Source organism: Oncorhynchus keta, chromosome 23 (assembly GCF_023373465.1).
Source record: "Oncorhynchus keta strain PuntledgeMale-10-30-2019 chromosome 23, Oket_V2, whole genome shotgun sequence".
In the NCBI taxonomy this organism is placed as follows: Eukaryota; Metazoa; Chordata; class Actinopteri; order Salmoniformes; family Salmonidae; genus Oncorhynchus; species Oncorhynchus keta.
In genome coordinates this window covers 13,157,544-13,174,661 of record NC_068443.1, presented here as the reverse complement: position 1 = coordinate 13,174,661, position 17,118 = coordinate 13,157,544, and the positions used below count along the sequence as shown (strand labels likewise).

The 17,118-nt window shown below is 43.7% G+C and overlaps 1 protein-coding gene and 1 long non-coding RNA gene across 9 annotated transcripts; both read left to right on the top strand.

The window, feature by feature from the left end:
- The first annotated feature begins 806 nt into the window (after positions 1-806).
- LOC118401823 (semaphorin-4E-like) lies at positions 807-17,082 on the top strand. Of its 8 annotated transcripts, none has more exons than XM_052476440.1 (15): positions 807-1,415; positions 9,037-9,417; positions 10,537-10,682; positions 11,686-11,745; positions 11,871-11,969; positions 12,071-12,170; positions 12,520-12,630; positions 12,829-12,980; positions 13,111-13,286; positions 14,289-14,445; positions 14,656-14,878; positions 14,964-15,079; positions 15,243-15,406; positions 15,527-15,579; positions 15,658-17,082. In XM_052476440.1, exons 2-15 carry the CDS (start codon positions 9,309-9,311, stop codon positions 16,332-16,334), a joined length of 2,343 nt encoding a protein of 780 aa, XP_052332400.1. In that variant the 5' UTR covers positions 807-1,415; positions 9,037-9,308; the 3' UTR covers positions 16,335-17,082. The 8 variants fall into 8 exon arrangements, with proteins under 8 accessions (XP_052332400.1, XP_052332399.1, XP_052332396.1 ...); XM_052476439.1 differs by lacking the exon at positions 807-1,415 and adding an exon at positions 1,434-1,576; XM_052476436.1 differs by lacking the exon at positions 807-1,415 and adding an exon at positions 1,748-1,872.
- On the top strand, positions 9,636-10,520 carry LOC127910986 (uncharacterized). Its single transcript, XR_008077173.1, has 3 exons — positions 9,636-9,756; positions 9,829-10,078; positions 10,164-10,520. It is a non-coding gene; the product is annotated as an uncharacterized LOC127910986 (long non-coding RNA).
- Positions 17,083-17,118: the final 36 nt, after the last annotated feature.

The following is a 17,118-nucleotide window of genomic DNA, read 5'->3' as shown; positions in this document are numbered from 1 at the left end:
TGCTCTTCACAGATGAAAGCAGGTTCACACTGAGCACATGTGACAGACGTGACAGAGACTGGAGACGCCGTGGAGAACGTTCTGCTGCCTGCAACATCCTCCAGCATGACAGGTTTGGCGATGGGTCAGTCATGGTGTGGGGTGGCATTTCTTTGGGGGGGCCGCACAGCCCTCCATGTGCTCGACAGAGGTAGCCTGACTGCCATTTTGTACCGAGATGAGATCCTCAGACCCCTTGTGAGACCATATGCTGGTGCGGTTGGCCCTGGGTTCCTCCTAATGCAAGACAATGCTAGACCTCATGTGACTGGAATGTGTCAGCAGTTCCTGCAAGAGGAAGGCATTGATGCTATGGACTGGCCCACCCGTTCCCCAGACCTGAGTCCAATTGAGCACATCTGGGACATCATGTCTCGCTCCATCCACCAACGCCACGTTGCACCACAGACTTTCCAGGAGTTGGCGGATGCTTTAGTCCAGGTCTGGGAGGAGATCCCTCAGGAGACCATCCGCCACCTCATCAGGAGCATGCCCAGACGTTGTAGGGAGGTCATACAGGCACGTGGAGGCCACACACACTACTGAGCCTCATTTTGACTTGTTTTAAGGACATTACATCAAAGTTTGATTAGCCTGTAGTGTGGTTTTCCACTTTAATTTTGAGTGGGACTCCAAATCCAGACCTCCATGGGTTGATACATTTGATTTCCATTGATAATTTGTGTGATTTTGTTGTCAGCACATTCAACTATGTAAAGAAAAAAGTATTTAATAAGAATATTTCATTTATTCAGATCTAGGATGTGTTATTTTAGTGTTCCCTTTATTTTTTTGAGCAGTGTATTATATATGGTCAAACTCATTTTAGACATTTTCTCTTACTACATGCCAAGTAGTATGTAGTAAGAGTATATTGTAATGCATCACTGTAGGACAAAGTACAATTTGGCAAAGAAGCATTCATTTCTTTGCCCTACTAGTCCTGGGGTGTAAAGGCATAATGTAGGCATAATGTACAGACAAGGGTGTGGTAGGATGGGAGTACAGTGGAAGTAAACCTATGCGTTGCGTGACGATGAGAGAGGTTTCGTCTCTGGGGGCATCAATTCATCTGAGGTCTCAGCATGTGTGTGGGGTGGGACGAAAGAGCTAAGGCTTTTTGATTGGGACTCAGGGCTCTACAGTGAAATAAAACAAAAACTCGACAAGGCATATTGACAGAGTCATAAAGCAATCCCAGGTGTTGATCAGGAGAGCTAAGACACGGGTAAATGGCGATGAATGTGCAGAGCGGGTCAGTTCGGTACATACAGGACCTGAGTTCGTGGCTGGAGCCGTGAGGTACCATGTTGAAACAGTCCAGGTGGCATCAGCAGTGTAGCGGAGTGATCATAGGGTGAAAAGAGCAGCAATAGGTGAGTCAGAGTGCTGTTCGGTTGTCACTAGTAGATGCTTCTGCGGCGATATCGCAACAGAATAGCCTGTTGAGACCACATCGGGTGATCACGTCGGCAGTCCAGTCGTGATGGATCGGTGGGACTCGACAATAAAGGGTCCAGGCCAATTGGCAGAGGAGGTATTGTAGCCCTAGAATTAGCTGGTATTTGGGCCTAGCTTGATACTAGGTGCAGTTGAGTTTAATAATAACGAACATGGAATGATACAAAACAAGCGAAGCGTCTGGACATGAAAACAGAACTAATAATGCCTGATTCGTGAGGCTACAGAGGTCTAGATAAAGGGGAAGTAATCAAGGTAGTGATGAAGTCCTGGTGAGCGTAATGATGGGTCACCAGGACAGGTGGTTAGTAAACCGGCAACGTCAAGCGCCGGAGCGGGAGAAGACGTGACACACCTTAAGGCTACACAAGGGTGAACTCTATTTTCCTAATAAGTCATTGCTTATTGTGATAGTCACATTATGTGAGTTATGATCTCATAGTAGGACATATCTCTATTTCACTGTCATGGGTTTCCTTGCTGGCCTTACTACCCACCACATACAAATGGGTATGAGGAAAATATTTATATACATAATATAAAAAAAGCCATGTCTATCCCATTGGGGTGATTTCTACCCTTCTCAGGGCTGCGTTCAGTACATTTTCACATTCTGGAACGTTCAATTAAATGGGAACATTGTGCGTGCATCAACAAACAAAAAGATTTATATATGGTACAACCCCTATATAAACCCTTCAGTGGAAGTGTGTGTTTTAAAAAACGAACAAAAATTTGACCAATTAGGGACACATAGTTAGTCCCCATGAGGTCAAATGCTATTTCTAGGGGGTTTAGGGTTAAGGTTAGAATTAGGTTAAGGGTTCGGATTAGTTTTAGGGTTAAAGTAAGGTTTTTGGGTTCGGGAAAATAGGATTTTGAATGGGACTGAATTGTGTCCCCCAACAAGGTTAGCTGTACAAGAATGTGTGTGTGAATACTTTAGTGTATGGTGATGATGAACATAAAAGTCCTGGACAGAAGATTGCACAATGTTCTTTTCAGACAGCCTGTGGTGAGTCAGAACGCTCAGACGAGCTCCAGCTAGCAGTTTTCGTCACGTAATAAATGTTACAAATGTTGTACCCTCATCTTGCTTCATTTGTTCTTATGTGTGGTTATGAAAATAATTGACTTTATTTATTTATTTGCAGTGGTGTGTGTATTCATAGATGCCAAGAGAAGCCTGGCTTCCACAAACATTTGACCAATAACAATTATATTGTTTATTTACAATTTCTTTTTCATCTCTGTGTGTAAAAAAAGGCTGGCCCTCTTAACCTGACTGACCTTCAATCAGGGTGCATGGGTGCATTCCAGAGCTCAGCCCACACACCTCCAATCAGAGCATGTTCACCTGCCGTGGAAGCAGCTGTGTGTGTGTGTTTGGTAATGGTTACAATTAAGTGTGCCTCTACATGATGTTCTGACTGGACAGCAGAACCAAAACCAATCAGCATTAAGTACTAGCGGGTGAGGGCATTCACAACTGACTGCTCAGACGAGCTCCAGCTAGCATTTTTTTTTTACTGTGTTTTCATAATTTTCCTTAAATTCCCTGAATCTATCTCACCGGAGAAATCATCCAAGCGAGGGAAACAGCGCCCCTCTGTCTCAGTATGTGTAGCCCATGTATCGGATGCTGTCTGGACAGAAAGAGTATGACATGTTGCCGCTGTAGCATTTCATTGATTGATGCCAGCAAGCATTTGGCCACCCTTGAAAATAAAAAAAGTATAAAATAATTAGCCAATCCGCGTTGAGCTGAGCTCAACTGTACCTAGTCCCAGCGCAGCAAGACAGGGGTGCATTCATTTTGCTTGAACTCTTCCTACTTTGCAGAATGTCTTGTACTGAACAACATGTTTTCCTAAGACGTTCTTGTACATTCTTGAATTGACTTTAAGGTACGTTTTCTCCTGTTTGGTGGGTGTAGTGAGGTGTGACTTGCAGTGGCCATACTGACAGCTTTCCACAACACAACCCCTCACAGTTTATAACTGGTTGTTCAGTACAGCAACATTTCCGTTCAATTGAATGTTCCAGAATGTAAAAACGTATGTTGTTTTTTTCAATTTGTACACACACACACAAATCGGTACCTTAGACATTTAGCAACATTGATTGGACTAAATTGTTTTTGGTATCTTTAAGTTTCTTTTCGGTGTAATAAACTAAGCATTAAGCCTTGTCGACTTGATGTTCAAATGTTTAAGTTGAAATTGTGCTGAAATAGTGGAGACAGTGCTCCTGTTGTCTTTGTACTGACTTGCGGTAACTCTGTGGTTCTAAGTCAGTAGTTGTTTAGTAAACTGTCAGAAACACTGACTTGCGTGATAACTGTAACTGTTTGCTACATGCAATATTTGCTTTGTGGACTTCACCTGACAGATGCTGCTCTCCGGTTTTGTGATGAAACAAACATTATGTGTAGTTGAATTTATTCTGCCACTGTGTGACTGTTGTGTTTTTGTTGTCACACCTTATTGTATATCACGGTGGCATATCAACGAATGGGTCATAGAGCAAACAATGCAATTATTACAACATAGGTTGTAATATGGCTTTTTTTACTGGCTTGGCTTCCTCAGTGACTTGACCCACGTACCACTACTGTTTATTTGTGGTAATAAAAATACTTCCTGTACGTTGCTCAGGTGCATCATAATGTTCTTGCCCTCTCTGAGCTGTGGGTGTTCCAATGTATACCAGCAGCTAGAAGCAAACATGAATGGGAGAGTCATAATCTACTGGCTTTAAAACATATTGTCAGTCTGTTTTGTTTGTTGTGCCATAGTTGGGCTATAATATCACATTTCAAACAATAATGACAGCCATGTTACATTCCTTACCTGGGACTAACCAACTAAATTGACTAATCTTAAGTGTAAGTTGAGGCGAAAATGTCACCTTTATAGTGAAAAGAAGAAAATTAGGAAAACGGAGGAGAAAAATTGGTACCAGAATATGCACCATAATCAATGCACACTTCATCCAGTGGTGAGTACAATACAGACCACTGTGCATAGTGTTTCACCACTGCAATGGGAGGAAATCCATTATAGGTACTGTATTAAGATCATGTTTGCGGTGATGGATTCCGTGATATTAGAGTAGGATGGTCATTCACTGTGTTAATAATTAATGGAACATTCTTCTGCGGAGGGAATGACTCCGTCTGGACTCTGGACTGCATCTTAAGCTGCCCTGGTTTTTGTAAGGGCCACATGAACTTTATGGGAAAACAAGTTATGCACTCAAGCATGAGATAAGCAAACAGTTAGCAGGACAGATACGATTGTTAGTTGCTTCAAGATGTAGTTAAATGTTTTGGATCAATGATGGAGCATTCAATTATTTCATATTTTCTTTCCAACGAGATAGGTCCCTAAAACCCGCTGTCCCCACTATTACAGTACTGGAAAAAGTGTCCAATTGTCATACTTGAGTAAAAGTACAGATACCTTAATAGAAAGTAACTCAAGTAAAAGTGAAAGTCTAAAAGTCTTTGGTTCTAAATATTCTTAAGTATCAAACGTAAATGGAATTGTTAAAATATTCTTAAGTACCAAAAGTAAAAGTATAAATCATTTCAAATTCCTTATATCAAGCAAAGCGGATGGTACCATTTTCTTGTTTTTTAAATGTACAAATAGCCAGGGGTACACTCCAACACTCAGGCATAATTTACATGTGTGTTTAGTGAGTCTGCCAGATCAGAGGCAGTAGGGATGACCATGTGTTCACTTGATAAGTGCTTGAATTGGACCATGTCCCTCTCCTGCTAAGCACTCAACATGCAAGGAGTAGTTTTGGGTGTCAGGAAAAATGTATGGAGTAAAAAGTACATTATTTTCTTTAGGAATGTAGTGAAGTAAAAGTTGTTAAAATATAAATAGTAAAGTACAGCTACCACAAAAAAAACTACTTAAGTAGTACTTTAAAGTATTGTTACTTAAGTACTTTACACAACTGCTGTACTTGAGCACTACACTAAACTCCACGAAAAATATAAGTATTGTTGTAGGAACTGTCTTCATTAGCATTTGTAGTATTGTGTTGTTCAAGGGGAGCGTGATATTTCAGTCATTTTTATGTCAGACCTGTCGGGACTCGCCTGTTTTTCACGAGAGAGCGCGCTCATCTTTTCTACCTCGCTCACAGCCTGGTCTCAAAGACTAGACATAACATAGTGAATGTAAATCCAAGACGCTAAAATTAGTATGATATGTTACGTTTGGTATGGTTCCGAAAGACAGATGGTTACTTAAAAGCTCTTAAGGATCTGCCTCTTTTTTTTCACCTGAAATGACATACTCAAATCTAACTGCCTGTAGCTCTGGCCCTGAAGCAAGGCTATACATATTCTTGGTGCCATTTGAAAGGAAACACTTTGAAGTTTGTACGTGAAAGGAATGTAGGAGAATATAACACAATAGATCTGGTAAAAGATAGTACAAAGAAAAAAACAACCGTTCTTTTGTATTTTTTTTGCACCATCTTTGAAATGCAAGAGAAAGGCCATAATGTATTATTCCAGCCCAGGTGCAATATACATGTTGGCCACTAGATGACAGCAGTATATGTGCAAAGTTTTAGACTAATCCAATGAGCCATTGCATTTCTGTTCAAAATGTTGTATCAAGACTGCCCAAATATGCCTAATTTGTTTATTAAAAACTATGTTCAAAATTGTGCACTCTCCTCAAACAATAGCATGGTATTATTTCACTGCAATAGCTACTGTAAATTAGAAAGTGCAGTTAGATTAACAAGAATTTAAGCTTTCTGCCAATATCAGATATGTCTATGTCCTGGGACATTTTCTTGTTACTTACAGCCTTATGCTAATCGCATTAGCCTATGTTAGCTCAACCGTCCTGTGGAAGGGGCACCGATCCCGAAGTTAAGGCAAAAACGTAAGTAGGTTGATTGGTTAGGGTTGATGGGTGGGCCTATAACCCAAAGGTTGAGAGTTCAAATCTCATCATGGACAACCTTAGCATTTTAGCTAATTAGCAACTTTAACTACTTACTACTTTCTTGCTACTTTGCAACTACCTAACATGTTGGCTAACCCTTCCCCTAACTTTAACCCTTAACCTAACTCCTGAACTTTCCCTAACCTTAACCCTAACCCCTAGCCAACATATCACATGTTTTGCACAGTGGAGGCTGGTGAGAGGAGCTATAGGAGGACGAGCTCATTGTAATGTTTCAAATGTAATAAATGGAACGGTATCTCAAACATCATACATATGGAATCCACCTTTGACTCTATTCAATGTCTTCTATTCCAGCCATTACAATGAGCCCATCCTCCTATAGCTCCTCCCACCAGTTTTAAAGCACTGCTACATATTGTACATTTTGCAAATAGTAACATATAAACGAAATTGTAATTCATAGCATAATATACAAAATGGGTGATGGACATCCACAAATTAATACATACCATATGAAATGTAACATATTATACTGAAAGGAATTGCTCGGAATATATGTACAGAATAATACGAAATGCTCAGAGACCAGGTTGCTCAATCAGAGAGAATAATCTGGCATGCTGACGGAGCCATAGCAGCAGCGGTATCTATTCAGGTCCTTCACCGCGGGATCTGAGCGCCTTAACTTTTCTCAACAATATATCCGACAACAACAGTCCCTTTCAACGGATCCGACAGAGACAGAAGGGGGAACAAGGACAGCCGTTTAGCCACTGCCTCTGTGGAAAGCGCTTGGCTGTGGGTTTGTACTGTGTTTTAACCAAAGAGCAACCAGACCTGGGCAGTTTCTTGTACACACTCGAGAAAGAACACCTTTCACCTTTAAAGGTAGGTTTAGTCTCTGATTAATCTATTTTTTAAGGTATATTTTTGTTACATTTGTCATAAATGTATAGTGGGCATAATGAATTTGAGCCTTGATACGTGTGAACAAATTATAAACTCTCACAAATGCTAAACTACTGCGTGCATTTATTTCTGCCCATATGCACCAGACAGGTGACTGATAGGGGACTGAAGTAGAGTAGCTGTTTCCTGTTTTGAGTTACGCAATAGTTTATTACTTTAACTTGTTTGCCAACAGTTGAGGTATTAGGTATGCCATTTTATAATTATTATTTTTTTAAATGTGTTTTAAATGCAACTTTTATTTAACTAGGCAACCCAGTAAGAACAAATTATTATTTACAATCACGGCCAAACCCGGACGACGCTCGGGCCATTTGTGCTCGGCCCTATGGGACTCCCAATCACGGCCGGATGTGACACAGTCCACAACGTTACACCATTCACTGCTGAAGTTTGTCAATGTGTCAGGGTATAAACTATTTGGACAAAGAAATTAAACTAAATAAACTACACAGGAAGGTTTTTTTTCTGCAGTTGCACCACTCACAGACATGCAAACAGACATGTCTCTTATTAGAGATGTGTCTAAATATGAATGCCATTGGTGTAGCCGCAGCATGTGCAGATGTGTTAACCAATGGAGCCTCTTGCCTTGGGTAGATATGTGAAACATCTGTGACATGCATTATGTGACATGCTGTGACTAATCTGCTACACAACCAGCACTCTGACTAATGACACTCCTGGACACACCCACCGTAGTGGGGAAATCCGATCCTCAAAAGGATTGACTTGCAACATTGCAACATTTACAGAACAAGATTGTACAACTGCCATTGTTCTTGTGATGGTAGACCTGGGTTAGTTGTATTTGTGTGTGTGGACATGTTTAACTACACGTGTGGGGCCACGTGTGTGGCCAGAAGTCCCCACAACAGTAGCACACAAACCAACGGTGGACATTTTTCCACCCCCTACAAGGAAAAAGGCTATTTCTAAGGGATTTAGGGTTAGAATTAGAGTTGAGGGTTAAGGATTATGCTAGGGTTAGGTTTAGAGGGTAGGGAAAATAGGATTTTGAATGGAATCAATTGTGTTAGTAAAACAAGACTGTGTGAACTGAACAATGTGTTTTTCACCATTTCTACCGCTATTTCCCCTGTCCTCACAGGATTTGGTATTCTGTGAGGATCTTTTTTTGTGTGGTTTTCTTAGGTCCAGACGAGTTGAAGTCGACACTCCTGCACCCCACTGAAAGCCTTTCATGCCCTCACATTACCATCACTATGGCTGTGACAGAGTTACTGCTGCGCAGACCGTAGCTCACATCACGCTCTTTAACCATACCTTTCTCTAGCTCTTCTCTTTCTTTCTCTCCCTCAAAATATGTCCCCCCTCTCCAGTGTTTCTTTCGATTTCTCTCTTGCTCTCTCTCTCTCAGATGGGCCAAAGCAGTTAGCGGGCCAGTCCCTGTGCCTTTTCCCCATGCTATCCATCTTACCATAGATCCCCCCTCTCTCTCAGATGGGCCAAAGCAGTTAGCGGGTCAGTGCCTGTGCCCTTCCCCCATGCTATCCATCTTACCATAGATCCCCCCCTCTCTCTCTCTCTCTCTCTCTCTCTCTCTCAGGTCTGTGCCATCCATCTTACCATAGACCCCCCCTCTCTCTCTCTCTCTCAGGTCTGTGCCATCCATCTTACCATGGACTCCCTGCTGACAGAGGCCTGTAGAGAGATCAGAAGCCTGTGCTGGAGACTGGCGCAATCACACAGCCATCTATCCTCTGAACACAAAGTAGGCCTAACACGTAGCCTGGGTCTATGAGTGCCTCCTGCCTTCTCTCTACCGGACTGGATTTAACACAAACTGGACTGGATTTAACACAGACTGGACTGGATTTCCTTTTAAGAGCCATTTGAGGAACTAAATTACATTTTGACAAGGAATAAGCCATGTATCCTCTAGTGGTCGTAAGTTTCTTTTGGCTCCTCCCTCTCGCTCTGACGCTGGACGCCCATTCGCCACTGGACTGCGTTCCGCGTAAAACTGTACCCTATCATAGTAAGTACTGCTCTTGCATTTAAGTGCCTCCATCAATATTTATTCACTGCTTCTGTCTATACTGTTTATAATATGTACATATATTCACATTACTGCTACAGCCACAACCAGGTGTCATTTGGATTAGGGGAAGGTTTATGTCTGTGAATATATCTACATATTATATTACTGCTACAGCCACAACCAGGTGTCATTTGGATTAGGGGAAGGTTTATGTCTGTGAATATATCTACATATTATATTACTGCTACAGCCACAACCAGGTGTCATTTGGATTAGGGGAAGGTTTATGTTTGTGAATATATCTACATATTATATTACTGCTACAGCCACAACCAGGTGTCATTTTTAGGGAAGGTTTATGTTTGTGAATATATCTACATATTATATTACTGCTACAGCCACAACCAGGTGTCATTTGGATTAGGGGAAGGTTTATGTTTGTGAATATATCTACATATTATATTACTGCTACAGCCACAACCAGGTGTCATTTGGATTAGGGGAAGGTTTATGTTTGTGAATATATCTACATATTATATTACTGCTACAGCCACAACCAGGTGTCATTTGGATTAGGGGAAGGTTTATGTTTGTGAATATATCTACATATTATATTACTGCTACAGCCACAACCAGGTGTCATTTGGATTAGGGGAAGGTTTATGTTTGTGAATATATCTACATATTATATTACTGCATATTATATTACAGCCACAACCAGGTGTCATTTGGATTAGGGGAAGGTTTATGTTTGTGAATATATCTACATATTATATTACTGCTACAGCCACAACCAGGTGTCATTTGGATTAGGGGAAGGTTTATGTTTGTGAATATATCTACATATTATATTACTGCTACAGCCACAACCAGGTGTCATTTGGATTAGGGGAAGGTTTATGTTTGTGAATATATCTACATATTATATTACTGCTACAGCCACAACCAGGTGTCATTTGGATTAGGGGAAGGTTTATGTAACTGTCATATGTGGCAAAAAAATAGTTTACATAACTATATCATCCGGTGTAACTGCAGGTGTCTTTGTGAGTAACTATTGGTGTCACTCCGTACGACTTCCTGTATCATTCAATGTCACTCATTCTGTTGTACTAGGAGAGAATGGTCGTATGTTCGGTGAAGAGGGTGTGTGGAACTACTCCACCATGCTGCTGAGAGAGGACCTGGGTCTGTTGCTGCTGGGAGCCAGGGAGAACATCTACGCCCTGGACATCAACAACATCTCCAACAAGAAGTCCTCCGTAAGAACACTGAAGTATTACAGTTTAACAGATTGCTTTGGCACTTACACTAACAGCTATGACAGGATGTCCCGGAAGACTCATGTCTCATGTTCAACATGCCTTTGCAGCAGCGACTCTTCCTGGTGTTGGGTTCTAAATGAAGAGTAAAAACGCTTGGACGATTAGAAAATCTCAAACCAAGTTTATTCACCCAATGGGTCACACAGCTGCATAAGACCAAGAATTTCACACGAGCATTGGTATTTAACCCTTCCTCCTATGCTGAGTCTCCTGGTAAACATCTGAACAGCCAATGCATCTCTGTTGCTAGACAGAACTTTAGTGATATCTGTTCTTCCTCACTTCATCTGACCTGACCTCGACCCAAATTCCTCACTCCTCCCCAACTCACGGCTGTCCTTTTGACTTGTACCAGATTGTGGCCCTTCTCCTTTCCATAGGAGCCCCGGTGTCTAACAATAACATATTCTGACAGTTTAAACACACAAAACATTACAATACATTCACAGATTTGACAACACACTGTGTGCCCTCAGGCCCCTACTCCACCACTACCATATATCTACAGTACAAAATCTGTGTGTGTGTGTGTGTGTGTGTGTGTGTGTGTGTGTGTGTGTGTGTGTGTGTGTGTGTGTGTGTGTGTGTGCGTGTGCGTGTGTGTGTAGAAATGTGTCTATGTTTGTGTGGCTTCACAGTCACAGCTGTTCTATAAGGTGTATTTTTATCTGTTTTTTAAATCTAACTTTACTGCTTGCGTCAGTTACTTGATGTGGAATAGAGTTCCATGTAGTCATGGCTCTATGTAGTACTGTGAGCCTCTCATAGTCTGTTCTGGACTTGGGGACTGTGAAGAGACTTCTTGTAGGGTATGCATGGGTGGCCGAGCTATGCACCAGTAGTTCAAACAGACTGCTCGGTGCATTCAACATGTATGTATTCAACAAATACCTCTCGTAAAGTGTTAATCTTCCAACTTTATCTTCCATGTATTTTTCAGGTAAGTTGGAAAGTGACAGACAAGCAGCAGAAGGAGTGCAGCTCCAAGGGGAAAAATCAGGTCAGTCCAGACCAGTCAGTGAACTGATGCTTTCTCTGCACATTTCATGGAGCTTTCCCGTTTCATTCGTATATACATATGTGCATTCTATGCAGATAGCTAAATAAGTAGATACTGTGTTGCAGATAGAGTGTCAGAATTACATCAGGGTCCTGCATACGATGGAGGATGGCAGGATGTATGTGTGTGGGACCAAGGCCTTCAACCCAGAGTGTGACTACATGGTGAGTCAATGGAAACACAATACTCCTTATGATCAACTCCGGTCATAACCTGTAATAGTAGATATCATTCACAAGTGTACCGCTCATCTCTGTCCTTTCAGTCGTACAAAGACGGGGAGTTGACTCTGGAAAACAAGGCAGAGGATGGCAAAGGGAAGTGTCCCTTCGATCCATTCCAGAGATTCTCTTCCATCATGATTGGTGAGTAACTACTGTCAGGAATCCGGGAATATCAATCTCCTTAAAGTCAGAAAAGGCTAGTTTAAGTGATGCTGGTCTGATATTCCTGATCTGATGGCTTGTTTGAGTTGAACCCTCTAGACCCACAATGCTCTCAGGTGAGGACCTGTGCTCAGGTCATGTCTAGATGGGATACAGCTTTTGTCAATTTGACGTTAAAAGTGTTCTCACTTTGTTAGCTAACTCAAACCCTTTTCCTAAACTTAACCTTCTCCTCAAACCTGCTATGTGAATTCTTCTTACCTGCTGCATAAGTTCTCCCAACCTGCTACAAAAAGTATGTTTTTGACAAAAGCTATATCTCTTCTAGACAAAACCCTCTATTCAGCCACATCAATGAACTTCCTGGGTTCTGAGCCTGTGGTGATGCGCAGCTCTCCCTCCTCCATACGCACTGAGTTCAAGAGCTCCTGGCTACACGGTAAGACAGTCTTCTTTCAACTCCCTTTTCTTTGTTTTTCAACAAGAGGTTAAGTCTTTATAGCCTGGTCCCCGATCTGTCGGTGCCGTCTTGCCAAATCTTATAATGGAAACATAAGGAGTTGGCAAGACAGCACAAACAGATCCTCGAACAGGCTGAAGTCTTTAGGTTGATGTCTCCTACATTTGTCTTTGTCAGAGCCCAACTTCATCTCCATGGCCCAGATGCCAGAGAGTAGGAACAGCTTAACGGGTGACGATGACAAGGTCTACCTGTTCTTCACTGAGACCGCTGTGGAGTACGACTTCTACAGCAAACTGGTGGTGTCCCGCGTAGCACGTGTCTGCAAGGTGTGTGTCCCACGGTGGCATTGAGAATTACTTCTCTCCTTTAAGGGGTCTTTGGGTGCTTGTATTCTATGAAGATATACCCTTATTGTCTAATGGCAGCTTCATGTAAATCTCTGTTTCTGTGTCTCAGGGGGACCTTGGGGGCCAGAGGACCCTGCAGAAGAAGTGGACGTCGTTTCTAAAGGCCCGTGTGGACTGTCCTGTTCTGGAATCCCAGCTACCCTACATCATACAGGACACCTACCGCTGGTGTGAGGAGGGAGACTGGAGAAGCTGTGTGTTCTATGCTGTATTCACATCACAGTCGTAAGTTGAACTCTGAAGTGTGTGTATGAGTGTGTGTGTGTTTTGCTTATGTGAGCACCACGACGGATGGACCTGACTGTTTTAGTTTGTGTGTGTGGACCTCTCTGCAGTGTGTGTCTCTAATGTTGTATTCCAGGGACAGGGTGGACCTCTCTGCAGTGTGTGTCTCTAATGCTCTGTGTGGTTGTATTCCAGGGACAGGGTGGACCTCTCTGCAGTGTGTGTCTCTAATGCTCTGTGTGGTTGTATTCCAGGGACAGGGTGGACCTCTCTGCAGTGTGTGTCTCTAATGCTCTGTGTGGTTGTATTCCAGGGACAGGGTGGACCTCTCTGCAGTGTGTGTCTCTAATGCTCTGTGTGGTTGTATTCCAGGGACAGGGTGGACCTCTCTGCAGTGTGTGTCTCTAATGCTCTGTGTGGTTGTATTCCAGGGACAGGGTGGACCTCTCTGCAGTGTGTGTCTCTAATGCTCTGTGTGGTTGTATTCCAGGGACAGGGTGGACCTCTCTGCAGTGTGTGTCTCTAATGCTCTGTGTGGTTGTATTCCAGGGACAGGGTGGACCTCTCTGCAGTGTGACCTCTCTGCAGTGTGTGTCTCTAATGCTCTGTGTGGTTGTATTCTAATGTCTCTGTGTGGTTGTATTCCAGGGACAGGGTGGACCTCTCTGCAGTGTGTGTCTCTAATGCTCTGTGTGGTTGTATTCCAGGGACAGGGTGGACCTCTCTGCAGTGTGTGTCTCTAATGCTCTGTGTGGTTGTATTCCAGGGACAGGGTGGACCTCTCTGCAGTGTGTGTCTCTAATGCTCTGTGTGGTTGTATTCCAGGGACAGGGTGGACCTCTCTGCAGTGTGTGTCTCTAATGCTCTGTGTGGTTGTATTCCAGGGACAGGGTGGACCTCTCTGCAGTGTGTGTCTCTAATGCTCTGTGTGGTTGTATTCCAGGGACAGGGTGGACCTCTCTGCAGTGTGTGTCTCTAATGCTCTGTGTGGTTGTATTCCAGGGACAGGGTGGACCTCTCTGCAGTGTGTGCATACAGGGTGTTGGACATCGGCAGGGTGTTCTCCGAGGGGAAGTACAAGACCCCGGTAACCGTGGAAACATCCTTTGTGAAGTGGGTGATGTACAGTGGTGCCGTGCCCTCCCCCAGACCTGGAGCTGTGAGTCAGACTGACTCTTCTTTTCCTTTTGTCTTCTCTCTCTCTCTTCCTGTAACATTTCTTTCATCATGATTTTTATTCACAGTCTTTCCCTTCAGATTATCTATAGATTTTCAACAGACCAACCTAACCTTGAAAGTTTCCTGATTAAAGTTGTACGTTGTTCTAGGCTTGAATAGACCCTCCCTCCTCTCCCACTCCCCTTTCCAGTGTATAGATGACGAGGCTCGTAACCAGGGAATCAGTCAAACTCTGGACCTGCCAGACCGGACCCTGCAGTTCATTAGAGACCGGCCCCTCATGGACCAGGCTGTTCTGCCCATGGGAGAGCGCCCCTTGCTGGTCAGGAGAGGCACTGCCTTCACACGCATCATAGTACACAGAACACAGGCCCTGGACGGGAAGAAATACCATGTCATGTTCATAGGCACAGGTGTGTGTTTAATAACTCTGAACCGCTGTGTATGGCTTACTTGCCCACATACAGTATCAGCACTGATGTGTGTTTCGTGTCTCAGAGGGTGGCAGCGTGTTGAAAGCGCTTAACTACGATAAGGAGATGTTCATCATCGAGGAAGTGCAGCTCTTCCAGCCCCGTGAGCCAATCAAAGTCCTCCGTTTCTCCAACACAACGGTAACGTAAAGCTCTATTTCTTGTCTGTTCGGCAGCTGAAATCTGCTGTCCATTATTTGTGTGTGTGTGTGTGTGTGTGTGTGTGTGTGTGTGTGTGTGTGTGTGTGTGTGTGTGTGTGTGTGTGTGTAACGTGTGTGTGTGTGTGTGTGTGTGTGTGTGTAGGGTCAGCTGTACGCAGGCTCTGAGTACGGTGCTGTTCAGATGCCGTTTAGTAGCTGTGGTCGCTCTCGCACCTGTGTGGACTGTGTCCTGGCCAGAGACCCTTACTGTGTCTGGGACAGAACTACAGCCCAGTGTATCTCCCTGTCTACAGCTAACACAGACAGGTATGGTGCTGCATAAACCAATTGTACTTTTTCCTTTGATTACTTTTAACCCATGTAGAAGAACAGAGATCTGATGTACTGTTGGTTAACTCCCTGAACACCTTCCCGTTTCTGTCTCAGTGAACTGATCCAAAGTTTATGGGTTGGAGACTTCTCTCTCTGCCCCGCCTCAGGTGAGTGTATGTGTGTCTATTCTATCTTTTCTGTGTGTGTCTGTCTGTGTGTTTTCTAACCAATACATTCTCTTCCAGACCCTGTGAAGACTGTTAATCAGACCATGTGGCTGGGTGGCAACGTGAAGCTCCAGTGCCCCCCCACTTCCAACCTGGCAGAGACCCACTGGGTGAAAGACTCCCTGCCCCTGCCCTCCTCACCCCGCAACCAGATCCTCCGAGACAGCCTCCTTATCCTCAACGCCTCTGCCTCTGACACTGGCCGCTACTGCTGTCTGTCCTTGGAGCGTTCCCACAGCGGGAAGTACACCACCACTGTGGCTGAGTACCAGCTTAGAGTAGGTCTAGAAGGGCTCTCACTCAGACCTGAAGCCCGGACCGAGGGCCCTTCCCTGGCAGCGCTGCAGGTGTCAGTGGCCTTCCTAGCGATTCTGCTGGCTGTCCTGCTGGGGTGGAATCTGTACAAGGGACACCTGTCCCTGCCTGGGCCCTGTGGGAGAGTAATAGGAGCAGGGAGAGGGCAGAACCAAGGTGCCCCAGAGGAGGGGGCTGCTCACATTGCCGTGGCCCACCTAGAGGTCTCGGAGCCTGGGGAGGCGGAGAGCAAGGCCCTGGTGTCTGGAGAAGGAAACTGCACCAGTAATAACAACCACTCTACTGGGGAGGTGGCATTAGGAGGGGGTGAGGAGGGGGAGGGGGAAGCCGGAGTTACTTTCCCCTCATTGCAGTTCATTGATGATGAATCAGAGATATGATCTTACTGCCAATGGTATTTCAGTTTGCTTTATTTTTTGACTGTATGCAGTCAGTATTCAACGGGACTGAACAGCAGCAGATAAACTGTGACTGGATCGGACCAACACACCTGTAATGTTTTGTACAAAGAGGTTGGAAGAGAACTGTATTGTTTGTGAAACTATGATTGCGTTCTGCTGACGTGACATCATTGACTGTGTCATCGACTGACAGATTGCTATAACATATATGGTTAGCTGATATGTTAAATACCTATCCGAGCGTTGTAAGATCTGGCAGGCGTCAGCAACGCCTGAGCAGAGGAACACACCCTATGATTCTGTTACCAGCCAATCAGACCCAGCTTTTCCTGCTCTAGTGCTGGATTGGTTAAGTTGAACTGTGGTGGAGGGGACTGGTTATCAAACTTGTTTTAGATTTACGAGCACCTAAAGCATGAGAAACTTGTGACCCACTCAAATGAACAACCATCTCTGCCAGTATCCAGCACCCACCTCTAACAAGCACTGAGAGAGAACTACAAGGATAGGTAGGAATTATCCTAAGTAAAACATTGTCATATCAATCCTATTAATTTAATATCTTATTTTTCTCAGTGAGTCATCCACTTTACTCCAGAATGTTTTGTTAGGTGGTCCCTCTCTCTTGTGCCATTTCTAACCTGTCTAAGTACGTGCCTTCTCAGGATCTTGTTAACTGTATCGTGTCAGTGTTGTCTTTATTAAAACTCTTTCTACTTTCATTGTTTTTGGTGTCACCAATGTGTGTGTATATAGAATAACC

Excerpts from the sequence above, each read along its gene's own strand:
- LOC118401823 (XM_052476440.1), top strand. The coding sequence starts at position 9,309 with ATGTATCCTCTAGTGGTCGTAAGTTTCTTTTGGCTCCTCCCTCTCGCT. Across the intron at positions 10,683-11,685 it reads TCTCCAACAAGAAGTCCTCC|GTAAGTTGGAAAGTGACAGA; the intron begins GTAAGAACACTG and ends TGTATTTTTCAG. Across the intron at positions 15,580-15,657 it reads CTCTCTCTGCCCCGCCTCAG|ACCCTGTGAAGACTGTTAAT; the intron begins GTGAGTGTATGT and ends ATTCTCTTCCAG.